The sequence below is a fragment of the Lolium perenne genome, chromosome 6 (assembly GCF_019359855.2).
Source record: "Lolium perenne isolate Kyuss_39 chromosome 6, Kyuss_2.0, whole genome shotgun sequence".
Classification (NCBI taxonomy): Eukaryota; Viridiplantae; Streptophyta; class Magnoliopsida; order Poales; family Poaceae; genus Lolium; species Lolium perenne.
The window spans coordinates 21960056-21987760 of record NC_067249.2 but is presented as its reverse complement, the minus strand read 5'-3'; the positions used below and the strand labels follow the sequence as shown (position 1 = coordinate 21987760).

Below are 27705 nucleotides of genomic sequence, written 5' to 3'. Positions count from 1 at the left end.
ACATTAGAGTAAATCATATAACAGCAAGTTTTTCGTTAAAAAGGCAAAACCGATGACCTAAAATAGCATGTGAAGAGGTTTTTGGGTTTTATATTTTCCCGCGGCTCGCAAATCATTCGTGATTTTTATGGAACTTCAAATCTGCAAAAATCATTTAGTTATTTACATGGATTTTTTAAATAGGAAGGTTACAAATTATTTTCGAGATCCAATCGAAGTTCTCGCTCACACACATTATTTGGAAGTTTGCTGAAGCTCAGAAGGAAAAACTAGGACTTTGTCGAGTAATACCTCCTATCTTTCTCATAACAAATTTTTTTTGAATTATTTTGGTGTTTCTCAAAGACGGAAAAGATTACTCTTGTCCTTGTAATAGGGATGAAAAGTCATTAATGGAGAAAGAAAAATATCTGCCAAAAATGATAGGGACAAGACAAACATCTTCCATCAAGTTTGTTTGTGCTAAAAATCTAAATTGATCGAAAGATAAAAACCTTATTAAATATTATTGTCTAAATTCTACAAAGCAAGTAAAGGGTTCTTCCTCATCAAAGTCCCAAATAATGTGCATGTTTTTATCGAATTTCTCTTGAAGTTAAATTTATTAGTTGATGATGCACACAACCATACCATGCACCAAGTCATTCATCAATAACAAATCCAAGGACCGCTCGCTTGAACAAGATAGAACAAAAGGGAAATGAAGGGCTAGTTGCCGGTTACATTTCCGGCAGAAGCAAAGCATATTTTTGAGGGCCATATATATTTTCTTCCTGCCCTAACTTACATCCTTGAGCGCCAACAGTTGGATGAGTTTCTCTCCAATTGTAGCTGGAACATGAATTGAAGAACTGTGTCTATCTTGCCTGAGTACTGTTCTTATCCCAAGCCGCCGTACCTGGCCATCTTGTCAAGTATTCGAAGTACATATTACATAATATCATGAAAGATGTAAAACTTGCCAAGTATCGTGTACTTGTGCTACTGTACATGCCACAGGTAAAACATTTTCTCCTATTTACCATAGCTCCACAACAGGTCACAAAGTTTCCTTCGGATTCTGTCATGTATACGGGAAATCCATCAAAACTCAAGAATGTATGGTGCCCCATAGACAGTGATAATGATCTAGCAAAAGCTTGATTTTGCAAGCAACAAAGATGTTCAGAAATACTACTTCTTCCAAACAGTGAGTACAAAAAAAAACATGCTAACAAGTTGTACAAACCAGGATCACTGCCACACCTAACAAAAATACTTCCAAGCAGTATTACAAAAAAAACATGCTAACAAGTTTGTCCCAAATCTCAGCAGCAACAATCTCTAGTCTTCTTCTGCCACTCGCAATGCTAATCGGGGTATCCTGACGCTAGTGCAACGAGGAACATCAAAGCCACTAGTCACCGTTTCCCCACGCCATGGAAATTTCATTTAATATCAGTATAACCTGGTTTAGATGACAACGATAAATTCTAGCAAACCCCACTCGCCACAACTCTACGAGCTGGAACTCCACATCACTTGGGCACATTTTCATATCCACTCACCAACCAGTTTCCATACAGATTAGTTATGGGCTGTATATATTCAAGCCAAATAAAATGAAATGAAATAGCGAGTAAACATTTAGGAACAGATGTACCGCCTTTTGAATTTCGTTTGGACAAAGCGTCTTCAGTACGAGCAACCGCTTTACAAAGGCAGCTTCGACATATAACTGCGAGTAGACCAAACCTCTGATTTCACCGTGTTTTTAATTGTATACAATCCATTTTAATGCAATCTACAGGTTATCAAATAAATCCTTGAGAAACTCAGCACTAGCTGTTGCAATGCAATGGGTTTGAATCTAATTATAGCAATCCTGAAATATACAATTGAAAGGAATTGGGCCTACGGTACATGCTATGATAGCATCTATCTTCCTAGCCATCTTGGGAAGTGTGGGAGCTAAAAGGCATCCTCAAAGATGTCAAGTATTCATTATTAAATATAGTATATGTATATCAGAAATATTTGCTACTACAATCTTTTAACAAGTGTGTTCCACCACACAAGGCTTCTAGCAGATTCTTTCAGACTATGGGAAACGCATGCCAAACAACAAATGGAGTAAATTTCATAGAAATTAACTACTACCGTACTTGCAGTATCTCAAGCCTCTCCTTTTTTACTTAAAGGTAGCAAATATACCCCATAGACAACAATAAAAAACCGTAAAGCATGGTATCACAAACAATAAAGATGCCTAGACTACTAGATCTCTCTAGCAGTAATGCAGAAAAATGTAAAGATAATTAACGTTAAGATTCATGCTTTTTATAAAGCATGGTACTGCAAACAACAAAATGTACACCAAAAAATCAGCAATTAAACAACTCATGCTTTTGTATAAAACTGAAAAGACAATCAAGATTTCAAGTTTTCAACACAAGCCATGTCTTTCTAGCCCAGTTTAGGCAGAACTAACCATAATTGCAAATGATAAGACAGTAGGAGGAGTATCGGCAGATGGGGCTACCACTTACCAACTCTCTCTTTCTAAGAATGTCGGCAGTAATATGCATCCAATATTTTGTTTGCAGTTTAAACTGGGGTAACTTTGTAAGATACTGGAATTACAGAGGAACTATAAACTAGGAGTAGACCAGACTTATGCGAAGACAAAGTAATCTTCAAGCCACTGTCTACAAAATAAGCACATGATAGTGCAATCTTCAACGCGTCAACCACTGTCTGAAGGGGTCGGCCACTGACAAATCATGGATATGCTTGTCGAGATTAGTACGACCGTAATGCTCAGGGTCCGGAGTATACTTGAATTCAATCCGAGCATCCCGAGAAGCTCTATTTTCCACTTGTAGCAGCTTGTGTTGATAAGCAACTGATTGATTGTTGTAGTGACAGTATCCTTCAAATTCAATTTTGTTCAGCACTTTTGCATTCAAAACAAAGAACCTCGCAAAATCAATTTGTTTATCATTGCCTACGAATGACTTAAACACCACTTTTTCAGATGGGTCTCAAGGCATTCAATTGGATGCGATGGGTCATACTGAGGCTCATCTTTCTTATCCATCCCATGGTGCTTGTGAAACTGCAAAATGAAAAGAAGATGCTTATGTTACAGCTGTAGCTAACTTGACCGGATAAGATGTCAATTAAAGCATACATATAAGCAAGCAAATATGAGTTCTCACAATGACGTAGAGCCGTTCCAAACAGGGGAACCCCCTGAGGAACTTAAGAACCGTTTGCAATTCACGGCCAGAAGATTTGAGAGCCAGAACCTTCAAGGTGTGTATTGAGTTTTCCGAGCTGACTAGGCTCATTCCCTGAAGAAAAGAAAATGAACATCAAAAGCTAAATATCTGTATGTAGGAATGCGGAATGTTGGTTGCATCTGCTACCTGGAAGATCTGTATCAGTGAGTAAGGGCCCAATATCTCAAGCTTAGGTGCTCTAACTACCCGGATAGTCAAACGATCCAAGTGGTAAGGCAATAGTATCCTTTCAAGGCAAGGAGCATCCTCAATGACCAATTCTTCCATCTTATGTGGGCTGCTGGAGGCACCGATGCTCCTAAGAGTCGGCGAGCTAACACGGAGGCAACCCGTAGACTTAACTCCTTTTATGAATAAACCCTCCAAGGCATGGCAGCTAGAGATCAGTAAATAGAAGACTTCCTCCGAGATGGAAACGTTAAACAATGAGAGATTCTTGAGGAGGGGGAAATTCATAGGTGACACGATCTCATGGGGGAAATGACAATAGCTGATTTTGGCAACGAGGAGGGTGGATGCAGAGCACAGCACGAATGGTGGCAGTACTCCATCGGTGTAGATGATATTGAGCTCCTGGAGATTGGCTAGTGCTCTGGAGTGGAACCAGGAGTGGAACCAGCTCTCCACCTCAGCAGAGAACCCGAGGTGGCGGCAGGGGAAGGAGAATCGCCGGGTGGGGCCAGGGTGCTGGGATAGTATTTGGGAGATGGCGGAGGCGAGGACGGAGATGGGGACATGTGGGATCCAGGTGAGGATGTCAAGGTTGAGAGGCGCGGACCGCCAGAGGGGGCGCCATCGGCGAGAGAGTACCTGCGTGCGGCCACCGTCCTTTGTTGGGAGGAGGGAGATGATGGTGCCGAGGATGGCGTCGGGGAGGTGGCTGATGAGATCGTCATCGGACGCTGGTGCCGACGCTGCAGCGACCTTCTCCATGGATGGCGGGTACATATGGAGTCAGGCCATCGATCACCGCCGTCCCCGGCGCTGGGGAATGGAGTTGGAGGTAGGGAACCGCGATAGATCTAGGGTTCAGGGTGGTAAGGCAGTAGTAGAATTTGGGAATGGAGGCGGCTCTGTGGAGTGTGGACGGTCCTAGCCTTTCTAATATGGAGAATTCCGATATAAGTATTGATAAAATTCTTTATTTGACGGTAAAACAAAATATGATTTCCGTATTTGGCCCTGGAAATTATTATTTTTCCTTATTTGACACTAGGTCTAAATTTGTTTCCTAATATGACAGTCATGTACATTTTGACCACTAACAGGGGGCATTATGTGACCAATTTTTTAAGAGGACTAAAGCGGCAGTAGAGTGATATGTTTGTTCATGGTTAAATGACCGAATGATTGTCCCGTACATTTGGTCGCCGACCGATCTTAATTCAAAAGCTTACATTCGTCGGGTTTTAATTCAAAAATTGGGCTCACATTCACCACATACATGAGGTCAAGTCAACATATACTCCAAGGAAATGAACAAGTGACACGTAAATATTCACTCTAACTTCAGTGGTCAACACATTGTTAATTTAACCATGTATAAATTGTACAAACTCAAAAAAAAAAAAAATTCATGTAAATTGTCAAAGCGAGAACTGCAACAAGTCTGCAGTACCGTAGATGAACTGTAACTAGCAGATTCAGTTGTACAATTCTCATGAGAAGAAGCATGTTAGATGCAAATGTAATCCAGTATCATCTTTTCTAGTTCTACCCTAATCAACTCGAGGAAACATAAGATTAACCGGTCATTAAGGCCACATAGAAGCACAAATCGAAGCGCAGGAAGGAGCGTGAGCCGAGAGGAGTGCCCGAGACGGCATAGGCCTGAGCAGATGGTACGCGGTGCTAACCTGCACCACTCGCGGAAGAGGGCCCACATCGCCGTTGCCGTGCTTGGGTCGCCGTCTGGAGCCCCGAATTCGCCGCCCACTGCCGCCGTGCCAAGGACGCCCTCCCTAGCCCATCAGCGTCCCGCCATCGCCGCCGGTAGAGCTCTGTACCGGGTCGGGGAAAGGGACTGAGATCCAGTGCCCTGACGTTGTGCCCCGAGCCTCTTAATCCACCATTCATTCATTTACATCTAACGGCCAGCACGGAATGAGATCCTAGGACAGCCCAAGTCAACAGCACCCAGGCACATCGGGCGAGCGGGAAGGAGAGGAGTAGAGCTTGATACAAGATGTGTAGTGTGCCACAGATTTTTTGAGGATGGAGGACACCTTTTTCTCAACTGCAAGTATGCAAAGAAGAGGTGGCAAAGTCTACTCCTCCAGGATGTACGATGTCGGTCAGCAATTGAGGTGCTTGAGGAAGTATTAAGGTTGTCAGTCTTTTTTGTGGAATTGGTGGCAAGAACGAAATAGAGGCAATCATGGTGAGAACCATCAGTCTGTTAGAGCATCTCCACCGGCAACCCCCAATAGGCGCCAACATAGCATGCTTTATTTGGGGATGCTGCTCCCAACCGGCGCCCCCATACGCCAGCCTCAATATATTTTGAATTTAAAATGATATTTAAAAACCCAAATTTATACGAAATTTATACAAAAGTAGCTCGAATTTAAACATAACTAAAACTTAAATTTAATCCCGATCTACTGGCCGTCGGTTGGGACGCTCGACGGCCCTGCCTCGTCGTCGTTCTTCGCCATTGTCGCATGCGTCCGTGCCCGCTTCTCCTCCCTTGCTTCGCGCATCTGGCGGTGGAGCATGGCGGCCAGCGTCGCAGGGGCTTGCCGGCGGCGCTGTCCTTGCGCTTCCAGCCTTCCCCGAGAAGTTTCGATCTCGGCGTGCCTCGCCTGCTGGCGGGCGAACGCCTCGTAGTGGCGATGAGCATTGAGCTTTGCGAGCTTCTGTCGCTCCGCCTCCATGAGGCGGCGTCCCGCCTCCTCTTCGCTGGCGCGAGATCTCGAGGACGTACTCGAGGTTCGCGTTGTTGACGAACTCGCTCTGCTCCTCCTTCAACCGCTTGTATCGTTGCGCGTTCAGCGACGCAAGGATCGCCGCCTGCTCCGGGTCAGCGGGGGCCTGCGGCGGCTCGCCCGACTGCGCTGCCTCCTCCGCCGCCTCTGCTTCCGCGTCTGCGACGTAGGCCTTGTGCCACGCCGCGAACCGTGGGTCCTCGTCCTCGTCAGAGCTGTACTCCGCGTCGTCCTCCGGCTCCGGCTCTGGCTCCGGCAGCGGCTGCGGTGGTGGTGGAGGCAGCGCGCGGCCGTTGAGGTCAATCATCGAGTAGGTGGTTTTCAGACGGCCCGTCATTTTGATGTGGAGAGGAGAGAATGGAGCGGTGGTGGAGATGAGAATGGAGCGGCGGTGGTGGACGGCGTACGTACTATATAGCGGTGGCAACTACCCACATTTACGGCGACTGGACGCCGCGTGGCCAGTCGCTGCCCTCGTGGCCTCCTCGGTTTCAGCGCGGGAGACCATTAAACGCCGACGACCTACCTTCCTGCGTCGCGGCCGATGCGAACCGTCGCATCCTCTCGCTGACAGGGCGCCCCCACCAGCGAAAACCGTCGTTCCGCAAGGCGCCGGCGCGCCCGATTCGCGCCCTTGGTGAAGGGGCCGGCACGGGAATACCGGCGATTCTATTAGGCTCGAAAAAAGGCCGGCGCCGTTTGGGGTGCACCGGTGCGAGCCCAAAAACGACGCCGGCCCCAAATCGCTATCGGGGCCGCCGGTGGAGATAGTTTAATGTTCAACGACAGATGCAAAAATGGATCAAATTTTTGGGGGAGAAAAGAAACTCATGTTGCCAAACAGACTAGACGTTGGGAAGCACCACCCACTGAATTCATTAAAATGAACGTGGTTGCATCTTTCGATGAAGATACTAGGAGTGATGGCTGGGGTACGATTGGCAGGGACAACTCGTTGGATATTTGTGTAGCTGCAGATGAACCTCTGAGAATGATGTCGGATGCCATGCATGCGGAAGTCACTGCCCTCTCCAATGCTATGCAAGTTGCCGAGCACATTGGGAAAGTGATCTTTAAGATGGATGAAGAATGCCATGTCGTCTTCAGATTATTCCTTCTCAACAATTGGCATCTTGCTTAGTGATATGAGATTTAGACTTCATATGAATTTTCTAGAGGTTAAAGTGGTGTACACCCTAGAGTATGTAATAGACCGGCTCATGAGCTTGCGGCTTTGGGTGTAGGTGAAATTCACGGAGACCATGTAAGACTACGAACTTTCTTTCTAATGTAACCTGTCTGGTGACCGGCGACTATGCCGTGTCTTAATGAAACTAGATTTAAATGTGCGCCTTGGCGCACGATCCCTGTGAAGATCGTGCCAATGTACATTACGTATAACGGCGTATTTTATTTCCCAGCGTGGTTGTTTCTGTTTTTCAGTTTGCAGTTGCTTGGCGTCACTTTGTGGTAGCGGTTATCAGTTTCGCCAGTGTTTGTTTGTCTGTCGGAGCTGAGATGGCCTTGTTGTTGTATTTTACAAGTCCGCTTTCCTTCCTGCTATGCATGACAAATTATAGCATATAGATGCTGTTGGTACCGCTGGTGAAATTCTAACAGTATGGAACTCAAGAAAATTTAAATGCTGCAATACAATAGCCAAGAAAAGATCACTCACGGTTCACTTGCAATCTGAAAATTCAGAGTTCCATCTCTGGACAACTAAACAATGAACATTGTCGCTGGTGATTTTAAAACACAGTCCGATTAGGTGAGGACAGAACTACCAGCACAGCTGCACTGTGTGAAAAAAGAGCCAGTTTAATGATGCAATTAGAGACTTGCAAATTCAAGACTTCACTTGGTCCAATATTCGAGATCCTACTATACCGATCATTGTCCTTTGAAAACTGAAGCTTCGACAATTGTCCAAAAAATCAAAGATTTTTTAGTATAAAAATAATTGAAAGTTCAGAAATGGCTTTGTCGACTTGGTCACTGTAACCTGGAGTCATAGCGAAATGGATTAGCCGAAATCTAAAACAGATAAAAAATATTGGGAGGTGGAGGGAAATTCTGAAACCCGACAGAGAAGTTCTGGATGCGAACAAGTTTACCTTGAGGGGCCTTTATGGACTGGCTCGAGGATGGTAGACCCCAAACGAAATTAGAGGGCTTCTTTAGGCATATGGTTAAGCAAAAATTGAAAGTTCAGCTCACTCTATTGCTGGCGAAGCAAGACAACGTGGCAAGGTAAACTGGCGCGTTCTAGGGGACGAGGATACAAGGTTCTATCATGCAAGAACGTCATCAAAGCTTAGAACCAAGCAAATAAAAATTATTCAACATGATGGCCTACCCAATCCCCTACTGCCCTACAGGTAGCTCTCTATTGAGACCCTCTCCTGTCTACTGTGTGTAGGTGCTGCAGGTGCGGCTGATGGAGGATGAACGACAAGTGGCTCATGGTATTGGTCACCGGCAGTTTGATCCATAAACCCACGAGCACACTGCACACGGCAGCGGCAGCGAGGGGCAATGAGCCAGTGTTCCGGCGCCTGCAGATAAGGGAGCATCAATTAATAACTGAAGAATTGTGTTCTGTCAGTGTACTTGCAAGTGGAGAACCTGGGCAGGCGTTGCTTGTGTGTACAATGTATCTCCAATTGCAAGTGGAGAACCTGATGTACTTGCATCTAGAGTAATGTACGAACTGTCTCTGGTGTAATTCTCAGTATGTTGTATCTCCAATGTTATACTAAAAATAATGGAAATGGCAGTATGGTGTACCACTGTGATAAACTGGCAGTATATTATACCGAAAATGGTGGTATGTTGTACTGAAAATAATGGAATTGGCAGAGAAATGGCCATTATTTTGGCAGTATATTGTACCACTGTAATAATTGAAAATTGGGCAGCATTATTCAGTATAAGACAACCCAACAGGTTCAAAAACTTTCAAGAACTAACATGATGAACATCTGATCATACACAAAATATGAAGGTATACTACTGAACAATCTGCCTATTTTTTTAAACATAAGGCCATAGGCCCGGCTTTATAGATAAAGCCACAACGGCAAGCATAAGTTCGATACAACCAACAACATCAACTGGTGCCCAGCACCCACACACCCACTAGAATAGTAGCTCATACATCCGCCCCTTGGGCACACCACAGTTGAAAACCAAGGTGAGGGAGCCGCAGAATCGGCCGTCAAGTGGCCTCCCTCCTCGTCCTCGCGTGTAGTCGCCTAAGCTCGCCCGGCGCCGCGTCCCGGAAGGTCCCTGTCCCGCTGTCTGACCAGAACCCTCCAGCTACGCATATGGATAGACATGGTGAAGAGCACATCAGCAGGATGTCCGATCACCTTCCCCTCAATCGCTAACTTGTTACGTGTGTTCCAGAGCGTCCAGCCTAAGGCTGCGAAAGCAAACCAAGCTAGCCTACGGAGAGGTCCGGAAAGACCTTGGACTATGGCGATGAAGTCGCCGACCCCGGTCGGATTCCAAGTACATGGAAGGAGTTCCCTCACCCCTGCCCACATAAACCTTGCAAGGTGGCACTTGAAGAAGATGTGATCGCAATCTTCCAACACGCCACACATTGCGCAGCTTCCGTCAGATGGCCCCTGCCTCTTAGCAACCTGCTCTGCTGACGGTAGCTTCCCCTGATCAATTGCCATAGGAAGACTCTGATCTTGGGCGGGACCCTTGTGCGCCAGACTTCCTTGAAGTACGTGACTGCCGCACCTTGCGACAGCCGCAGGTACATAGAGTGTGTGGAGTAGACCCCCGAAGGATCCAGTGCCCAAATCACCTGGTCCTCCCCCTCGGCGAAGGGGTGCAGATCAAAGATTCTGCAGAGGTTCTCCCATTCAACCATCTCGTCCGTACCGAAGGCTCTCCGGAACCTGATGCGCCATCCCCCCTCCGATCTCACCCCTGCTACCGTGGCAAAGTGGTTGTCACAGCAGGCGAAGAGTCGAGGGAATAGCCGGTGGAGGGGTCCCCGCCCCGTCCACCAATCCAGCCAGAAGTAGGTTCGTCTCCCATGATGAACCCGGTGCCATGCCCCAAGCTTGAAATGCCATTTCACCTTCTGGATCGCATTCCACACTTGGGACCCTCTGGTTGGAACCGCTGGGGAAAACAAGTCATTATCGCCTAAGTATTTAGCCCTCAGGAGGTCTGCCCATAAGCCATCCTGTCGCTGGTAAAGTTTCCAGATCCATTTGAGCATAAAGGCAATGTTCATGGATTTTGTATTGAGGATCCCCAGTCCTCCATACGCCTTAGGCTTGCACACGGTAGCCCAATCCACCATGTGGTATTTGCGCTTGTTTCCCACCCCTTCCCAGAAGAATCGGGCTCTCGCAGTATTCATAGCCCCATGTGTCGCGTCGTATAGAAGGTATAATCCCATGGCGAACATCGGCAGACTCGAAAGACAAGAATTCGTCAGTTCCAGCCTCCCAGCCGATGCTAGGAAGAGCCCCTGCCAAGGCTCTACCTTATGCCCCACCTTCTCTGTAAGGAAAAACCAGTCCGCTACTGATAACCTCTTGTCACTAACCGGAAGGCCCAGATAGCGAATGGGGAAGCTCCCAAGCTTGCAGTTCAGTGCATCCGCCACCCTGCGTTTCTCCTCCCCCGCGACCCCTGTCACGATGACTTCACTCTTGTTGAAGTTTATCTTCAGCCCTGACATGTTCTCAAAGCAGAGCAGGAGGAATTTAAGGTTCGCAATTCCCAATTGCGAAGGTTCGATCATTATCATGGTGTCATCCGCATACTGGAGGTGGGTAACTCCCCCTGGGATGAGGTGTGGCACCACACCCTGTATGTGCCCCGACTCGTTCGCATGAGATAGAATCGCTGCCAACGAGTCGGCCATGAAATCAAACAGAATAGGGGATAGAGGGTCCCCTTGTCGCACTCCCCGTGCATTCCGGAAGTAAGCACCAATCTCCCCATTAACGTTGACAGCTGTCTGTCCCCCTGACACCAGCTGCATAAGGCGATGGACAATCACCGCAGAGAAACCCTTTCTCAGGAGTACTTCCCTCAAGAAGTCCCAATTTACTCTGTCATACGCTTTCTCGAAGTCCAGCTTGAGGAAGAGGCCTCGAAGCTTCTTAACCCCGAGTTCATGAGCGATCTCATGTAATGCCAGCACTCCCTCATGCAGGCACCTCCCCTTAATGAAGGTTGTCTGATTCCTGTCAATCGTCCTATTAGCTAACGGGGCTAATCTAATCGCATAAGCCTTAGCGATAAACTTGAATATAACATTGATGAGCGTGATAGGTCTGAATTGCTTGATATCGTCGGCCCCCTTAACCTTCGGGATGAGGGAGATAATCCCGAAGTTTAGGCGGGAGATATCCACTCTCCCTAGAGCGAAGTCGTTCAGAATCTGAAGGATGGGACCCTTTAGAGTACCCCAGAACCTCTTAAAAAAGGCCACCGGCAACCCGTCCGGACCCGGCGCCGAGTCGAGCTTCATCGAAGCGAGAACCTCGTCTAGCTCTTCTGGGGTGAAAGTCAGTTCTAGCGAGAGATTCTCCTCCGGCGAGATCTTAGCCGGTTCAGCCCATAAGTCCGGAGCTAGCGAGAATGCTCTCTCTTCCCCCCTTGATCCCATCAAGCCGGAGTAGAACTGGTAGATGTGGTCCATCAGATCTTTCTGGTCGTCAATCTCTCCACCGTCCACCCTAAGACGTGGAATCATGCATTTGCGTCGCCTCCCGTTGGCGATCGCATGAAAGTACGCCGTGCACGAGTCCCCTTGGAGAGTCCACTTAAGGCGGTTGCGTTGCCTCCAGTACTCCTCCTCGACCTCGTCCAGATGCACAAGCTGGTCCTCCAGGTGATATCGGAGGGCCCACCCCTCCTCATCCAGGCCTGACGAATCTGCCATGGAATCTAGTTCAGCCACCTGTCGTAAGAGATCCGCACGGAAGTCGCGTTTCTCCTTACCAAGGTTTGCCCCCCATCCCTTGAGGAACTGGCGCAAGCATCTGGAGATGCACTGCCATTGCTCAATGCTACATCGATGCGGACCCCTCTCCAGCACGTATCCCTCAATCTTGCCCCGCACCAGGTCGTCGAAGCCCGCGACTCTGAACCACCAGGTTTGGAAGAAGAACCGCGCTGTCCGCAGGCGCCCCCCTTCCCCGCTATCCAGCAGCAGGGGGTTGTGGTCAGATCCAATACGCGTCACCGCCGAGAGCGAACACAGAGGGAAGAGTGTCTCCCACGACGGTGTGACAAACACCCGATCCAGCACCGACCGAATCGGGTCTAACTGGTTGTTTGTCCAAGTGAATCGAGCCCCTGCTCGGTTCAATTCCCTAAGGGACATTGCCGCAATGGCGTCGTTAAAGCGCCGAATCCGCGGCCAGCACACCACCTCATTGCTCTTATCCGCCAGCTTCCTAATGAGGTTAAAGTCTCCCCCCACCACTAGCGGGAGCTGGCAGTTGTCCACTTCGTGCTGCAACTCATCCAGGAACTCCCCTGTCCTTGAATGATCCGCCGGACCGTAAACCAGCATGAAGCACCACTTAGCTTTAATGTTCCGCTGGTAAACGTCCGCACTGATGAAGAAAACCCCTTTTCTCCAAGCCCCCACCTCGAAGCACTCGTCTCGGAACCCTAGGAGCATTCCCCCCGAATGTCCGTTTGCCGGCACCCAGCACCACGCAAACTGGCCTCCACACTCAAGGCTATGCAGCTCTGCCGAGGAGAAGTCTTGTTTCAGAGTCTCCTGCAAGCCAAGAATGTCCACTCTCTCCTCCCTCATGTAAGCTCTGAGTTGTGATCGGCGCCCTAGCCGTCCAAAACCCCTCAGATTATAAATGAGCGCCCTCATTTGGTACCCTTGCGCTTGTTTTGTCCTTTTCGAACATTCAACAGGGGCCTACCAGTCTTAGCACATTTGCGTCGCGGTCGTCCGCGAGAGGGGGTTGCAGCCTCAGCTTGAGCCCTCTCAGCCGAGCCACCCTCCCCTGTCGGTTCCCCTGAACCCGGACCCTCCCCTGGGGCCTGCAAACCCTGTCGGTTGGGGGACGCACTCGTCCCAGCCTCCTGGGCAACAGCAGACGACGGGGCCTCCCTCGGCTCCGCCCGTCGCCGTGCCTCCTCCTCCAACTCCAAACGGCGAGAGGTCGCAGCCAGCGCCGCTTGCGCCTCCTCCTTGGCCCTAATCAAGGAGAGGGCCTCCGCCGGGGAGCCCGCCTTTGGATGAAACAGCAAGCAGCTGTCCTCCGCCACCGTAGAGAGCATAGGATCCGAAATAACATCAAGAACGGAAAAAGGATTACCTTTCGCCTTGCCTTTCGCCTTGTCCAGGTTCTTCTCCAAGTTCTTCTCCGCGGTGAGGCGCTGTGCCTTCTCCAACGCCGGCGTGCCCACGTCCGCTCCCCGGGTCCTGCCGCTCTTGCGAACGGCCGTGATCGTGACGTCCTTCTTCCTTCGCGTGTAAGGGATGGCCTTCGAGCGTCTCCCCTGCACACCGGTGCACGTCCGCCAAAGCCTCCTTGAGCAGATCCTTCCGTGGCGCCACCTCCTCACCCTCTCGACCGTGTCTCCTCTCCCCGGTCTGCTCCTCTTCTTGGCCCCGCAGTGGAGAGCCCAGCCGCATCACCTTGGTAGGCGGCCCACCCGGGACCGGGCTGTCCGCCACCCAGGAAGACGCCGGGTCAGTCACCTGGGAGTCGTTCTCCGTGGAAATCAGCGACCCCTCCTTCTCCTCCACCCTGCTATCCATCCCAGACTGCAACTCTTTGCCCAGCACCAGGTCACAGCCCTTCCCCTGAGGCCAAGTACTTCCCAATGCCAAGCCCAGGTTGGTGCCATATTGGTCAATGGGCTGCACCGACCTGTCCCCGGAGCCGCCCTGGGCTTTCATCATGGGGGGCGCGCTTTGGGAGCCCGCCATCTTGCCGTGAGCTGTTCTCATTACCAAAAACCCACCATTTTAGCCTTCCTTCTATTGGGATTGTCATGGAGCTGGCAACTTGCTGGGACTGCCTGGTAGTTTGTTGGGAACTTTCATTGGCATGTTGAGAGAAAGAAGCACCAGCAAATGCATCTGGAGTTGGCTGAGAGTCTCAGTGGTGTTTCTCTTCTGACTCTTCTTTGCTGGCCGCTGATCAGGAACATGTGTTGCAGATCCCTGGACATAACATAAATACAAATTGAGATTCTTTTAGCAGATTTAAAATATTAGCTGTAGCTTTCAGTAGGGAAATAATAATTTTACTTGTTGAGTAGCAGTAGTAGGTTGCTCAACAGGAATAGTAGTTGCAGATCCCTGGACACAACATAAATACAAGTTAAGATTGTTTTAGTAGAATTTAAATATGAAGTGTAAATTTATAAATATGGTGTTATAATCTTTTTACCTGTCTTGCATTTTTTTTTCTTGCTCCTCTTGGCGGCTCTAGTGAAGTTGCCATATTCTTTAACACCGGCAAGTGGGTTGTCTTTGCATTTTCTTTTATTGTGGTTATATCCTCCACATGACGAACATTTGATTTTATGCCTTTTTTGACAACTTAGTGCCCTTTGGCTTCTTCCCCTCTTCTCTTCTTCTCTTTGTCTTTGGTCTCCTGGGTACTTCTTATGACACGGTGGTATGACCAGAGGCTCACTGGAATGGTCGGAAACGTTGCCGGAGTATGGTCAGAGTTGGAGACGATATCCACAGTACAGTCAGGATGGGCTGGAACGCGACGAATGGCAAGCACCGCGCTGCTGCGCTGCCCTGTGGATGGTTTCCATGATGAAGAAGACTGCTAGGCAGCCTCTCACTCTCACGTCCCCTGAACTCTCAAACTGAAACTGATTGTGTTTTCTGAAACTGAAAACTGCACTCTGTTTTCAAATCATTTGGGCAACCAAACGAGCTTAACATTTTTTGTAAATTTTACAGAAGCAAGATGTAACTATTATTGATATGCTGTAAAGTTTTCATCTCAAACGGAGTTGATTTGAATGGTTTATAAAAATCGAGAACATTACAGCCATAATTTGAAAAAAAAATCCAAAAAACTGAATTATATCTAGCATTTTGAGTGAAACTCTAACGCTATAAAATATTTTTGAACTCAAATATAGTATGAAAACAGTGGGTACACAAAAGCACAATTCAAACCACATTTTAAGACTGATCTAAAACTTTTATGAAGTTGCAAAATGTTTCAGAAAGTAGTGCATGACATGGATAGAAGAAAATGGAAAATGAGCTCTAAATTGGCTAAGGCTTAAGTCATAGTAGTAACTGCTTTGCCAAACATCAGATAAGGAAAGTTTGAGCAATTTTAATTATAGTACCATTATAAAGTGTAGTTTTCACATAATGAAGGCAATAGGAAAGAATTTAAACTTCTAGTTATTGTCGGGACAAAGCGAAGATGATAATGCATTATTGTCAGAAGCATGATGCATATGAATGTATGTTAAACATGCTTAGTACAGCTTAAATGGTTATGTCACTACATAGTGGCATATTATGAAAGAGAAAAGTATCTCAGACTAAGTTCCTAATTATATTTTCACATAAGATCTTCATTAAAAAGCAGCAAACTTGGCCATTGATTTACAGATCGTAGATTCCTTGCTAAATTGTACAAGATTGGCAAAAATAAAGAAATAGTGGCTATTATTGAAGGGAAAAGTAGTAAATTTCAGTTCATTATTATATTTGGGGATTGACATCTGCACTTACCCAACATGTAAAACATCATAAAATTAAACTACTTTTGGATGGTGAAATGAGGCGAGGATGTGAGCTTCTTTTCAGAAATCCAATACCTGCAAATAGATCAGAACTTGAGTCATTTTTCCATGAGACCAAATCATTACCACAATAAATCTGTAAATCTGTTTCTCCCATTTTGCACAAACGAAAACCCTCTTTATATATTTATATATACACAGCCAAGGCCTCAATTACTTGTTTTGCTTGTACAAAGAAAACTAACCACATGAACATTTTTTCTAGGAAACCATTAATTAGTAAGTATTTTAGTATCAGATGAGTTGAGGTCGAGGTTTCAATCAGGTTCTATTGAGCATCATAATACAAGAAACACCTGCACTATCCTTCGATATGATTTTGCATATAAAAGATCAATGGCGAGTTATGTTAAATTGGGTAAAATAATCATTGTCAAATTACACGCAACCAAAAGCTGGTTGGCCTATTGAGCTTCAGAATACCTGCACTATCTTTTGTCATGATTCTGCATATAAAATATCAATGGTGAGTTATGTTAAATCTGGTAAAATCATCATTGCCAGAATACACGCAACAAGAAGAGGGTTGGCCTGTACCTTCAGCATTGGATGGTTGAGAGATGGAAAGGCTCGAGAAATCAAGTATGGCATTCTTCATGAGCCTCAGTCATCTCCAGCCCTAACAAAGCACGGGAAAAATATCAACTTTAACTTAAAAAATATGCACGAGTATGTTTTGTTTCTGGCATGTGTAGAAGCTGCATCATTATTCATTAATGTTGTAAGTTCATGACAAACTATGGGATGAATGGACCAATAAATAAATTGGAAGAAACCATATTGCAATATCCTATCTTCCAATCGAACACCTCCTCCATGTGATGAATGAGCTGGAGAGGATTGTCAGGCTTGCTCTCATCGAGGATGTCCTAGGTGGCCTCAAACATGGGGATAATGGAGAGGGCCTTCTGGAAGATGATCGCTGCTTCGCCTTGGCCCTAATGGAGAGGACACATGGATAAATTAGGAAATAAAACCACAATCAAAAAATATAAAACTAAAATCAAAGGCACATGTGTGGTGAGAAGCAAAACAAAGTTCCTAAGAAAAGCGGCAAGGCTAAGCAGATATGCACTGGAGTTTCAGGTCACACATTTAAAACACCCAAAGTAGCATAGAAATCATTTACAAATGATTGCTTTTGTTATCTCAAAAAAGGAACAACATCTGAGGTTGGAACCAGGTTATAGGAAACTACAAATCCGACACAACACTGCCAAAAAAGAGAGAAAAAACTTCATTTCTACAATAACATATTTGAGCATGACGCAAAATCACAAAATTATGATAGGAACTACATGTTTTGATGAGCACTCACATTTCTGCGGCAATAGGCCCTTCTCACCATTGCATGCACAACCCCTGCACATTTGAATAAAATGAAGTAAGTACTTCACTTGTCCAAATTAAAATTAAATTTCAACATTGCAAAAACAGACAAGCAACTTGTTTTCATCGCTGCACCTAAACCGCTGAACCAAATTGAGTGCATGACCACTCAAAACAACACCAAAATCTACATTTTTGTCTTAGCTTTCAAGAAATCTGAATTAGCTTCAAATACATTTTATTTGTTTGATTACACTACAAATAGTCTGTAAAAACTTTCAAAAAAGAAGACAGAAATTAGAGAACCATCTATCACACTCTATGATTCAGACTTTACTAAAAAGAATAGAAGTTGTTACAAAACCAGCTCTCACATTTTGAAGAGCTCAAGTTTTAGATGGCTGGATATGAGCAATGAAAAACGAACTAAATTTGATAAGTAAACTCAAGCAAGTATCATAGCAGTACAACATGTGCTGAGATGCAACCATAAGATGAACGAAAGTGAATGCAGCGACCATTTGTTCGAAAAATGTCTCTACATATATTTTCATATAATACTATTTCAAAAAACAAATCAGATTCAAATATTACTGTGAACTCACTCAAGCAACTTAAGGATTCCCACTCAACAAACATATGAAGCCACTCTGAATAGAAAATTTAATAAAGAAATGAAAGAGATAGTGACATATATAGTAGCATTTATATATAACATATTCAGAAGTTCCATAAACCATGGAAATTAAGTTCAGAACATACCATCTGAAACATGGGAATACGTTCACTCGCATTATCTCCTGCTTGTCCTGAGCTGTAAATTTGGTGCATTAAGTAGGAAAGTAGGCAATTAACCATTGTACTATAACAGACATTGCTAGTTTATTGTGTCCTAATTACGATAACAGACATTGCTAGTTTATTGTGTCCAAAAGTTGTACCTAAAATTGCACGATATCAAACATTAATAGCATATTAGAAATTGCTTAAGCACAAAGAATATATAGAGCATCATAAATGATCTACAAATATTGCAGTATATAAATCCCGATGTAAAATGGATTTATTTTCTATCATCCTTTTGATTTTCAGGAGCTGATAGAAAAAAAATCCTCCGTCCATGACCAGAAAAAGGTCATCAAGCATAGATAAGAATTAAATTCCCCAAGCATCATATGATAAGGATGCGTTACGTGAATTAAAAATATGAAACCACCCAAGCCATTTTTTCAACACGGCTCATATGATAAAAAGACCATTTTCAAAACTTTCGATAAAATAACACTTGATAGGGAAAACACTAGCAAAGACAAAATGGTCCGTATGCCCTACTAAATCTCGACAAAAGTACAAGAGATTCTAGATAGCAGCATTGAAATTTATATAATTTTCTTTGCACTGTAGCTTATTAGTAACAAATAAAACTGAGTTTCTTTACTGTGAGCACTTAAGAGTAAAACATGGATGCATGATGAAGAGGGCCTAAACTCTTACCAATCAGTGTAACAACAACAAAGAGGCTAAATAGTTTCATACCCTGAAGGATTGAGAAGGCCATCCACCACTAGCTTAATATTCCATTACTTTCTATCATACAATTGGCAGACACCACAAATCGAATGGCCTATGAGGCATTGTGCATGATGAAGTGGGCGCAAAGGAGGCCGAGCTCGATCAAATAATAAGCTAAATCAACATGCCACCACACAATGCTTGATGCAATATGCACCTCCAGGAAGAACATGGACATGGCACACATACTAATATTATGAATGCAAAAGTGTGATTTTAAAGCAGAATACGAATACTTGAAAATATAACCAGAAGAATTTGATACAAAACAATTGTTGTCTTCTGCAGATGGTGACCTGCAAACAAGAATTTTGTTTTCTTATCAGAACTTCCCTTTGCTTAGAAGAACAAAAACAACGAACAAAGTAAGATTACAGCAGACTAAACTGTGCAAGAGGTTAGAACCGTGGGCAAACAGTGAATTGGGCCGAGGGAGCCGAAGGACCAAACTCCACAGCATCTACATAAATCAGGCAAGAGTGAACTTATCATCGACAACGGCACAGTAAATGAAATGAGAAGCAAGTGATGGGCCGTAAGTCACATGCAAGGGTGGTTAGGAAGGAGGTGAATATCAGCAGAGCAACGATTGCGATTGCAATTCCATCGCCAGTGGCCATCTTCTCCTGCAACAGGTGGCCAGGTTCCAAGTTAAGATGCAGGTAGCTAGAAGCAATGCAGAGATAAATAGGTAGAGACAGATACTTCAGCACAGTAATATTCAGACATCAAAACACACATTCCAGGAGCTTGTTTTTGTCGCTGCAGCTAAACCGCTTAACCAAATTTAGTGAATGACCACTCAAAACGATCGCAGGAACGAGGTCTACAAAACACTCTAAGTAACCTTCCTCTGATTCGGCCGAATGGGTACTCGAAACAGACGATCTCTGAACCTGTATGTTCAGAAACGGAAATACAAAAACAAGTTTTCTCTAATTCCTACCTGATCTGGCTTATCCCCTGCCATTTCTTCTTTCCCTTCTCGTGTCCATCCCCAGCAACACCAAATCACCCGATGCACCATGAAAAAAGGTGAGAAAATAGTACTATGAGAAAGAAAGAGAGATGGAGAGGGAGGAGAACCTTATCGGGTAGTGGTTGGACGAGGACATCACGACGGCTCGATGCGGCAGCCGGCGTTCCTGCAGTTCCTCTGGGCCGACCTCCGGCTGCTGCTGCTGAGGCGGATGCGATGGGGAGGAGGAGATGCGCACGAGGTGGCTGCCGGGATGGGGGGCCGTGAAGGGGAGGAGGAGAGGCTCGAGGCGGCGGGGATGGGGAGCACGAGGGAGAGGAGGATGGGGATTGGGTAGGGTTTTCCCCGGAAGCTGGTTTTGTCTCACCTTCGTGAGCTGCTCGAGGAAAGCCCCAAACTACCCCTGCGGGGAGATCTTTTCCAGCCGAACCAAAGCCTACCCGCAGTCACCGACGAGCGGACCCAACCAAAGGTGGGACCCACATGCAGACGGGGCGGGTAACAAATGGCTGTTGCATGGGGATAGCTAGCAGGAGGAGTCTGCAGGAAAGTGGCCACGCGCGAGGAAAGCCCCAGAATGGACGGACGAGATGCAAAGATGAGGTGATCCGACGGTTCAGAAGCTAGGAGCGCTGTGAGACCCCCATGGGGGTGCAGCAATTATACCTTTAGATACGAGTGTTCCATGTCAAAAGAAAAAAAAAAAGGAAAATTAGCGCGCGAGCAACAGCGGACTATGTGCCATTGCCGCTGTCGCCGGCGCCAACGCAGGAAGGGGAGGACAGCAAGCTCCGGCCTCGGGTTCTGAAGAAACAGCGCCAGCAAGCCATCTCCGTTCCGCTCCGACCAGCTCGTCCCGGCCCGCTCCGAATTCGCCGCCCTTTCCCAGGGACGAGAGAAAGCTCACGGATCAAATGACCATGTGCAAAAAACAAAACAAAAAAAGTGTGGCAACCGCGTCGCCCCTCGTGACGACCGCAAGAAGACCCTAGATCTCACCGCCGGTCTCCCCACCTCACAACGCTTTAGGCCACGGATCTTCAGGGGTTTGTGGTTCTGGTGTTCCAGCTGAAGGCAGAGACATGATGAATAATGCAGCATTGGCAAAACTTCAACCTGATAGCACCCCTAGATGGCTAGATAGCTACAGAATCGTTCCTTCCTCTAGAAAAGCATAGTTCCTAGTAAGCATCAGGAAAATGCTACATGTAAGCAAAAAAATCAACCAGAATTAAACCTCTCATACTTCTGTATGTAACTGAAAAGGAATACAAAAAAGTTAACAACGTAAAAACATTTTCGTGACTGAAACTGGAAAAAAAAACAGGCTGCAACCATACTGTCTTTTTACTCTGATTGTAGTCAAAAGGATATTAAGCCTGGCTTAGGCTGAAGAAAGTCCAGTGGCACAGGGTAAGAGGAGTTTCAACAACGCCATCCACAAAGCAAGCAGACAATGCAAACTTCAGACGCCAACCCCTTTCATCAAAAGAGGAGCAAAAGATAATGCAATCTTCAGGCATCAACAACCTCAAGTCTTTCTACGAAACAAGCTGTTGAAGGTTTCCGGTACCAGCAAATCATGGATGTGCATGTTGTCAAAGGTAATCAATAGAAAAAGGATCACTCCTGAATTCGAATAAAGATGCAGCAAAACCCTGTATTTGCAACCAACAAATATGTTGAGAAAACAAGTTAACAAGCAGCATGCACCAGGACCTCCGCCAAAGCCAAACACTATGTTAAAGTCCTTAGCACAATACAATTCTCTTAAAAAAATACTGGTAAAACTGTACAAGGATGCAATTACAGTAACCACAAACTTTAATAAGAGAACAACCAGTAGGCAACCGAAGCATGTTCCAGCTGCTTAGGATCATTAGCAAAACTACAAATTGCTAGCTTAGCTTGACAACTACGTATCCTTTGACAAAAGAATAGTGCATATCCTCTCAACAGAACATCAAATAAAAGCTTTTGTGCTTTTGTATATATATATTAGAAAAGGCGATACAATTCTCAATAGAAACATGTGTTTTGGTAGCAACATTACTTAAGAAAACATTACAAGAGTTATCATGAATACACGGAGATAAGAACACCAGCACCCGGGTACTCCAGGCACATGCTGCTGGAACACTGTTTAGCAATGTTTGCCTCACGGCTTGTATAACATAAATCAAAGGAACTAAGCTCAAATACTTAGTTCAGGATCAATTGGATGGCTGCTGTGTTTTCTTTCTTGTTTTCCACAGTTCAGTCAGGATAAGGCAATCAGACTTCTCCTGTCGCGGTAATAGCATCAGGAAGAGATTCATACCAGCTGGGTTTAGCCAACTCCCTCCCAGCTACAACATTTTGTCCATAACTTCTTTGCATTCCTCACCATTAGAACTTTCCAGCCAACTCATTTTGCATCTAAAAAGCATCTTGTGCGATATTAACCCGGGTGACTTCATAAGTTACTCAAATTACATTGGAACTCCAGACCAGAAAGAAATCAGGCATAGGCAGAAGATAATGCTACCTTCATATATCAACCGCGTCTACAAAATGAGCACAAGACAGTGCAATCTTCAGGCATGAACCCAATTTTGACAATTTCTGAAGGGGTCGGCCACTGACAAATCATGGATATGCTTGCTGGCATCGAGATCACTACGAGCTGGTTGATTCCTAAATTGAATTTGAGCACCCCGAGAAGCTCTTTTTTCCACTTGTAGCAGCTGGTGCTGATAAGCCACCGATTCACTCTTGTACTTGAAGAGTTCAAATTGAATTCTGTTTACCACTTTTGAGTTCAAAACAAAGAACCTGGCAAAGTTAACCTGCTTCTCATTGCCTACAAATGACTTGAATACCACAAGTTTCAAATGGGCCTGAAGGCATTCGATTGGATGTAGTGGGTCATACAGAGGGTCATCCTCCTTATCCATCTCAATGTATTTGTGTGGTCGAAACTGCAAAATACAAAGAAGAGGCATTTGTTAAAGCTGTTGCTAACTAGACAAGAAAATATGCCAATCAAACCAGACATTTAAAGCGAGCAAAGACGAGTACTCACAATGACATACAGCTTTTCCAAAGAGGGGAACCACCTGAGAATATTAAGAACTGCGTGCAATGCAAAGCCAGAAGACCTGAGAGCCAAAACCTTCACACTGCGGGTCCAGTTTGCGGAGCTGACTGGGCTTATTCCCTGAGGAAAACAGAAAAAAAATGAGCACAAACAAAATTATGCGCCAAATGCAAGATTCCTCCTGGATGCTGGTGCTGTTACCTGGGAGACGATGAGGTTGGAGAGGACGGGAAAAAAAGGGCCCAATATCTCGAGCTTAGGTGCCCTGATTACCCGGATAGTCACACAACCATCTTGGGAATCGTAAGGTATTAGTAACCTTACAAGGTGAGGAGCATCCTCGATGACCAGTTGGGCTTGGGCGGCTTTTGCGCTAGGCCAATGATGGAAGGCAATGCTCCTTAGAGTCGGCGAGGTAACACGGAGGGAACCGGTAGTAGCAGAAACTCCGGACATGTATAAGCTCTCCAAGGCATGGCAGCTAGAGAGCAAGCCGTGGAAGACGTCCCCAGGGATTAAAACGTAGACCAAAGTGAGCTTCGCGAGGACAGGGAAATCCATGGACGGCATATCGTCGGGAAAACGGCAACCAACGATCCTGGCAACGAGGAGGGTAGAGGCGGAGCGGAGCACAGATAGCGGCAGACGTTGGCTCTGTTCAGGCAGCCCGGATGATGAATCGATGCTAGTGTGGCAGCACAGATGGAGCTCCTCGAGTTTGTCCAGCGCGCGGGAGCGGAACCAGCTCTCCATCTGGGCGTCGAAGTCGCCGGCGTGGAAGCCGGTGAACGAGAACCGCCGGGCGGGGCCAGGATGCTGCGAGACGATCGTCGAGACGGCGGAAACGGGGACGGTGTGGGCGTGTGCTGGGTTGCCGGGGAGTTCGGCGCGGGCGTCGAGGTTGAGAGGCACGGCGTGCCACAGGGGCCGCCATCGGCGAGAGAGTACCTGCGTGCGGCCGGCGTCCTTGGTGGGGAGGAGGGACATGATGGCGGAGAGCATGTCGTCGGGGAGCTTGCTGATGAGATCGCTGTCGGCCTCGTCGCAGTCTGCCCGCTTCGACGCGTTTCCATCGGAATCTAGCCTTTCGGGGCCAGGCGCCGCCACCGCCGCGACCTCCGTCTTTTCCATGGCCGGCGGCCCGCCGCTCCTGGCCACCAGTCAGCACTCGCTGGCTAGCACTGGCATCGGCGCGCTCGACGCGGCTGTGGGTGGAGTGGGGAGGTCGGGACTGGGAATGTACTGTAGATCTAGGGTTGGCGGCCGGCCCCTGCGATGGAGAGGCTAAAAATAAACGTGCTGATAGAATAGGGTTGGATTTACCACAATCGGTGGCATGCTGGAGGCACTAGGTGGTGATGTACTTGTCCCCTTGCTTGATGTTGCGAAATTTCTGGCCGAGGTAGCCCACAGATTGTTGCGGAAGAGGACGGTGATGGGCGACATGGGGTGAAGGCTGTGGAAGTCTCCACTGTGACCATCTCAACAGCGTAGGGGTTGATGGAGCCACACAGCCGCCACAGAACGGTAGAGGTCGCAGCCAACCGCCGTCGACGGCGGGAGGGATGATCGTGGTGACGGCGACATGAAGAAAGTTGCTTCACTTGGTGAAGTTGGACCCTTTGAGGTCAAGTGTGGCATATGAGGGATTAGATGCTCTGGGTCACTGTGGTATGCGCCTAGAGTGCGACATGGGTGTGCTCGCCGATGTTGGTCATGGCAGAGGGAGATGCGGTGCGGTGGCGGGAAGGAGCAACCCTAGAGTGGTGGCGGAAGAATAGGGGTGCGGAAGCTCGCCGTATCGATCATGGCAGAGGGAGAGGCCGTGCAGTGACGGGGAGGAGAAACCCTAGAGCGGTGGCGGTAGAAGAGGGGTGCGAAAGCGTTGGATCGCTTTTCTGATATCATGATAGAATAGGTTTGGATGGAGCACTATGGGTGCCATCATATCTCATATATATAGGGGTAATACAAGATATACATGGAAACAATCAACTAATCCTAATCCTAACCATAAAAGTCTTCTTATATGCAAAGATACATGTGCTATGAATGGTAAGGGATAACTAAATATACATGCATATTCAGTTTGCCTGCTATCTTGCATGGAGGTAAATTAGTATCAACAGTCGTTAAATGCCACCGAGAAAAATTTACATAAAGTCACTGCCAAATGATAAACTATGGATATTTCAATACATGTGATGTGGCAGCACCATTCATCAAATGAATTATATTTACAAGTGATACTTTTTACATGTCATTCTTGCGGCGGTATTTTTCAGTTAAGCGGAATTGACAATAAAAAATATTTACTTAACCTACTTTTCTTTCACAAAGCTATTTCTTCGTATTATTGTAGCAATTCTAAGATAGTGGTTCTCGAGAGATTCATAGAAGAGGAATATGGTGACATGATGCTATCGGTGGAGAACGAAAAATGCGCCTCTTTATTAGAATGCCATGATAAAATTGGCCATCATTTTTCCATTATATTTATGGGCTAAAAACTAAAAAAAAAACATGTTGTATCGATATAAATATGGCTTTCGTAAAAATCTAAGTTCTTCATGACCGTTGGCTATCGAGGACGGGTTATTTGGCTGCGAGACTTGGCTCGCGCCACTCCTGGCCACTATCTAGCACTTCGGCCTCGCTCCGGCATTGACGCCCTTGACGAGAGTATGGTGATCGACAATGGGGATTGCAAGCTAGGGTTCGCCGCCGTTACATCGGAATTTTGAGAAAAAAATACAGGTAGAATCCCATCACACTCACACTACTTGCGACTTTCCAATTGTCGCTAAAAATAAAGAAAAATGTCACTGGTATATATTGGATAATTCAATCAATGCCACTTTGACAGTAGCACTGTTATTACTGATTAGCGTTATTTTCAACGTTTTTAAGTGGTTTTTTTATTACATGAAGTTGACAATGACACACATGTTGAATTAACCTATTTTCTTTCATAAAATTATTTCTTCGCATTATTTTGCCTGTGTTACATAGTGTCTCTCGCCGAAGAAATAGAAGATCAGTAGGTGACATGATGATCCCCACAATCCAGCCCACTATCGTGAAGTTGCTTTCAGATTCACATCAAATTCAGCTGAATGAACTCTTTGTGGTGAATTTTCATTATTTCTGAAAAATTAGAAGCCAGGACAAGATGGACGAGACGTACAAAATCTACTCTCCATACCTGAAACATGCAACTATAAGTAGCGCATTTACTTAAACATGCCACATGTATTCGCTACTAGACATAATCCATACTTGTGGTTGTGGCCTACCATTCAAAAAGTACCAGTGGCCTAGAAAACATTTTCCCTTGCTACTGATTTACCAGAACTCACACAAGGTTTCCTGCTGATTCTCTCATGTGTATAGGAAAGAGGCATGCATGCAGGGGCGGAGCTCCCCTTTGGGCAAGGTATGGCAGCTGCCCTACCTTGTTTTTTTGCAAAAAATCGCATATACATATGCATCTATATACATACAATCAGTTTTGTACAAATTCTGTCCGTTTTCAGTGCTGCTATGTTGTTGTCGATAGGAAATGGGCTGAATGGATTGTCTGTGCTGCAATGTAACTAGCTGGGCTGCATGTGCATGTATACCGAATGGGCCTGGCCAGGTCCTAGGATGATCGAAGGGATGGGCAGGGATTGTATACGTATACGGAACGAAGTCGCGATCGCCTTCCAAGAAAAAAAACCACCTGCGCCCGCCTGCCTGTTCATCTTGGACGCGATCGCGGGAGTACGCGCGGTGCGACGGGATACGGCACGCCGGCCTCGTCGTCTTTCACTGCGCCGCGCCGCCGCCCGACGTCCTGCCCTGGCGGCTTACTCCGAACCGGATCCCTCCAAATTTCCCTGCCCGCCAGCACGTCCCTAGCACTGTGCAGATCACTTGGCGCCGGTCTAGGTTATCTACCAGATGGATAAGAAAGAGAAGAACGCTACAGCTAAAGGTAGAGGTATAATTGTAGATTTTTTTGTCAATTGGATAAAGTTTAAATTTGTGAATTGTAAGATCGGTAATATGGGAAAACTACTAATGTATTTTATGTTTTCAATTGCAGATTTGAAGAGATATTTTATGCCCATTGCTAGTAGCAGCCAATATAAATCAAACACCCCCGAAGAAACTGCAAATGTTATGCCATAATATATTCAAAAGTCTTGATCTTGGTGAAATTAAAAAAGATTTTCAAAAGGAAGGTAGAGCTTTGCCATTGCCTGAAACTTCTAGAAGACAATAAATCTTTATTATCGGTACGTTTTAGGTTCTACTTATATTTGAACATGTTGTTATTACCACAGTCTTTAGTGACTATGCTTACCATAATATAAACTATTAATGTGTCGAGATAGTTTATTATTTTGCGTCATTTTTTTACGTTTAAAATTTCGCCCGACCTCAATTTTTTTTCGTCCTTCGCCACTGCATGCATGGCCAGCAACGAAATGATGTCAATTCCATCGAAACTGATGTCGTGCTCTTATGGATCTCAAACCTATTTTACTTAAGAGGATAAAAGATCCAGCAAAAATCCGGTTTTGCAAGCAACAAAGATGACAAGAAATACTTATTCTCTAGTTACAAATATACACCAGTATCCCAGCCAAAGCCCAAGGTCCTTTCCTAGTCCAATGTTATGTCTGTTCCATTTACTTGCAAATTTGTACAAGGATGCAATCACTTTCATTTCAGTAA

At 45.9% G+C, this 27705-nt stretch overlaps 3 protein-coding genes and 1 long non-coding RNA gene across 17 annotated transcripts; all 4 read right to left on the bottom strand.

The window, feature by feature from the left end:
• Nucleotides 1-2363: 2363 nt before the first annotated feature.
• LOC139832050 (uncharacterized) lies at nucleotides 2364-5506 on the bottom strand. Its single transcript, XR_011746553.1, has 3 exons — nucleotides 5141-5506; nucleotides 3201-3335; nucleotides 2364-3097 (listed from the first exon to the last, which is right to left on the bottom strand). It is a non-coding gene; the product is annotated as an uncharacterized lncRNA (long non-coding RNA).
• LOC127308644 (putative F-box/LRR-repeat protein At3g49150) lies at nucleotides 3347-5145 on the bottom strand. Its single transcript, XM_071821473.1, has one exon. It carries the CDS (start codon nucleotides 4230-4232, stop codon nucleotides 3357-3359), a length of 876 nt encoding a protein of 291 aa, XP_071677574.1. The 5' UTR covers nucleotides 4233-5145; the 3' UTR covers nucleotides 3347-3356.
• Nucleotides 5507-7842: 2336 nt separating the features above from the next.
• Nucleotides 7843-20241, bottom strand: LOC127308646 (uncharacterized). Of its 14 annotated transcripts, none has more exons than XM_071821466.1 (13): nucleotides 19869-20241; nucleotides 19467-19548; nucleotides 19310-19382; nucleotides 18113-19218; nucleotides 17340-17383; nucleotides 16798-16959; nucleotides 16559-16640; nucleotides 16445-16467; nucleotides 15951-16036; nucleotides 14626-15090; nucleotides 14484-14534; nucleotides 13543-14396; nucleotides 7843-8769 (listed from the first exon to the last, which is right to left on the bottom strand). In XM_071821466.1, exons 12-13 carry the CDS (start codon nucleotides 14178-14180, stop codon nucleotides 8601-8603), a joined length of 807 nt encoding a protein of 268 aa, XP_071677567.1. In that variant the 5' UTR covers nucleotides 14181-14396; nucleotides 14484-14534; nucleotides 14626-15090; nucleotides 15951-16036; nucleotides 16445-16467; nucleotides 16559-16640; nucleotides 16798-16959; nucleotides 17340-17383; nucleotides 18113-19218; nucleotides 19310-19382; nucleotides 19467-19548; nucleotides 19869-20241; the 3' UTR covers nucleotides 7843-8600. The 14 variants fall into 14 exon arrangements, with proteins under 14 accessions (XP_071677567.1, XP_071677566.1, XP_071677565.1 ...); XM_071821465.1 differs by having other exon boundaries at nucleotides 16831-16959; XM_071821464.1 differs by having other exon boundaries at nucleotides 16559-16959; nucleotides 19869-19903; nucleotides 20009-20241.
• A 1618-nt stretch (nucleotides 20242-21859) lies between these two features.
• LOC139829934 (putative FBD-associated F-box protein At5g50270) lies at nucleotides 21860-24346 on the bottom strand. Its single transcript, XM_051339513.2, has 3 exons — nucleotides 23182-24346; nucleotides 22966-23100; nucleotides 21860-22861 (listed from the first exon to the last, which is right to left on the bottom strand). Exons 1-3 carry the CDS (start codon nucleotides 24109-24111, stop codon nucleotides 22478-22480), a joined length of 1449 nt encoding a protein of 482 aa, XP_051195473.1. The 5' UTR covers nucleotides 24112-24346; the 3' UTR covers nucleotides 21860-22477.
• Nucleotides 24347-27705: the final 3359 nt, after the last annotated feature.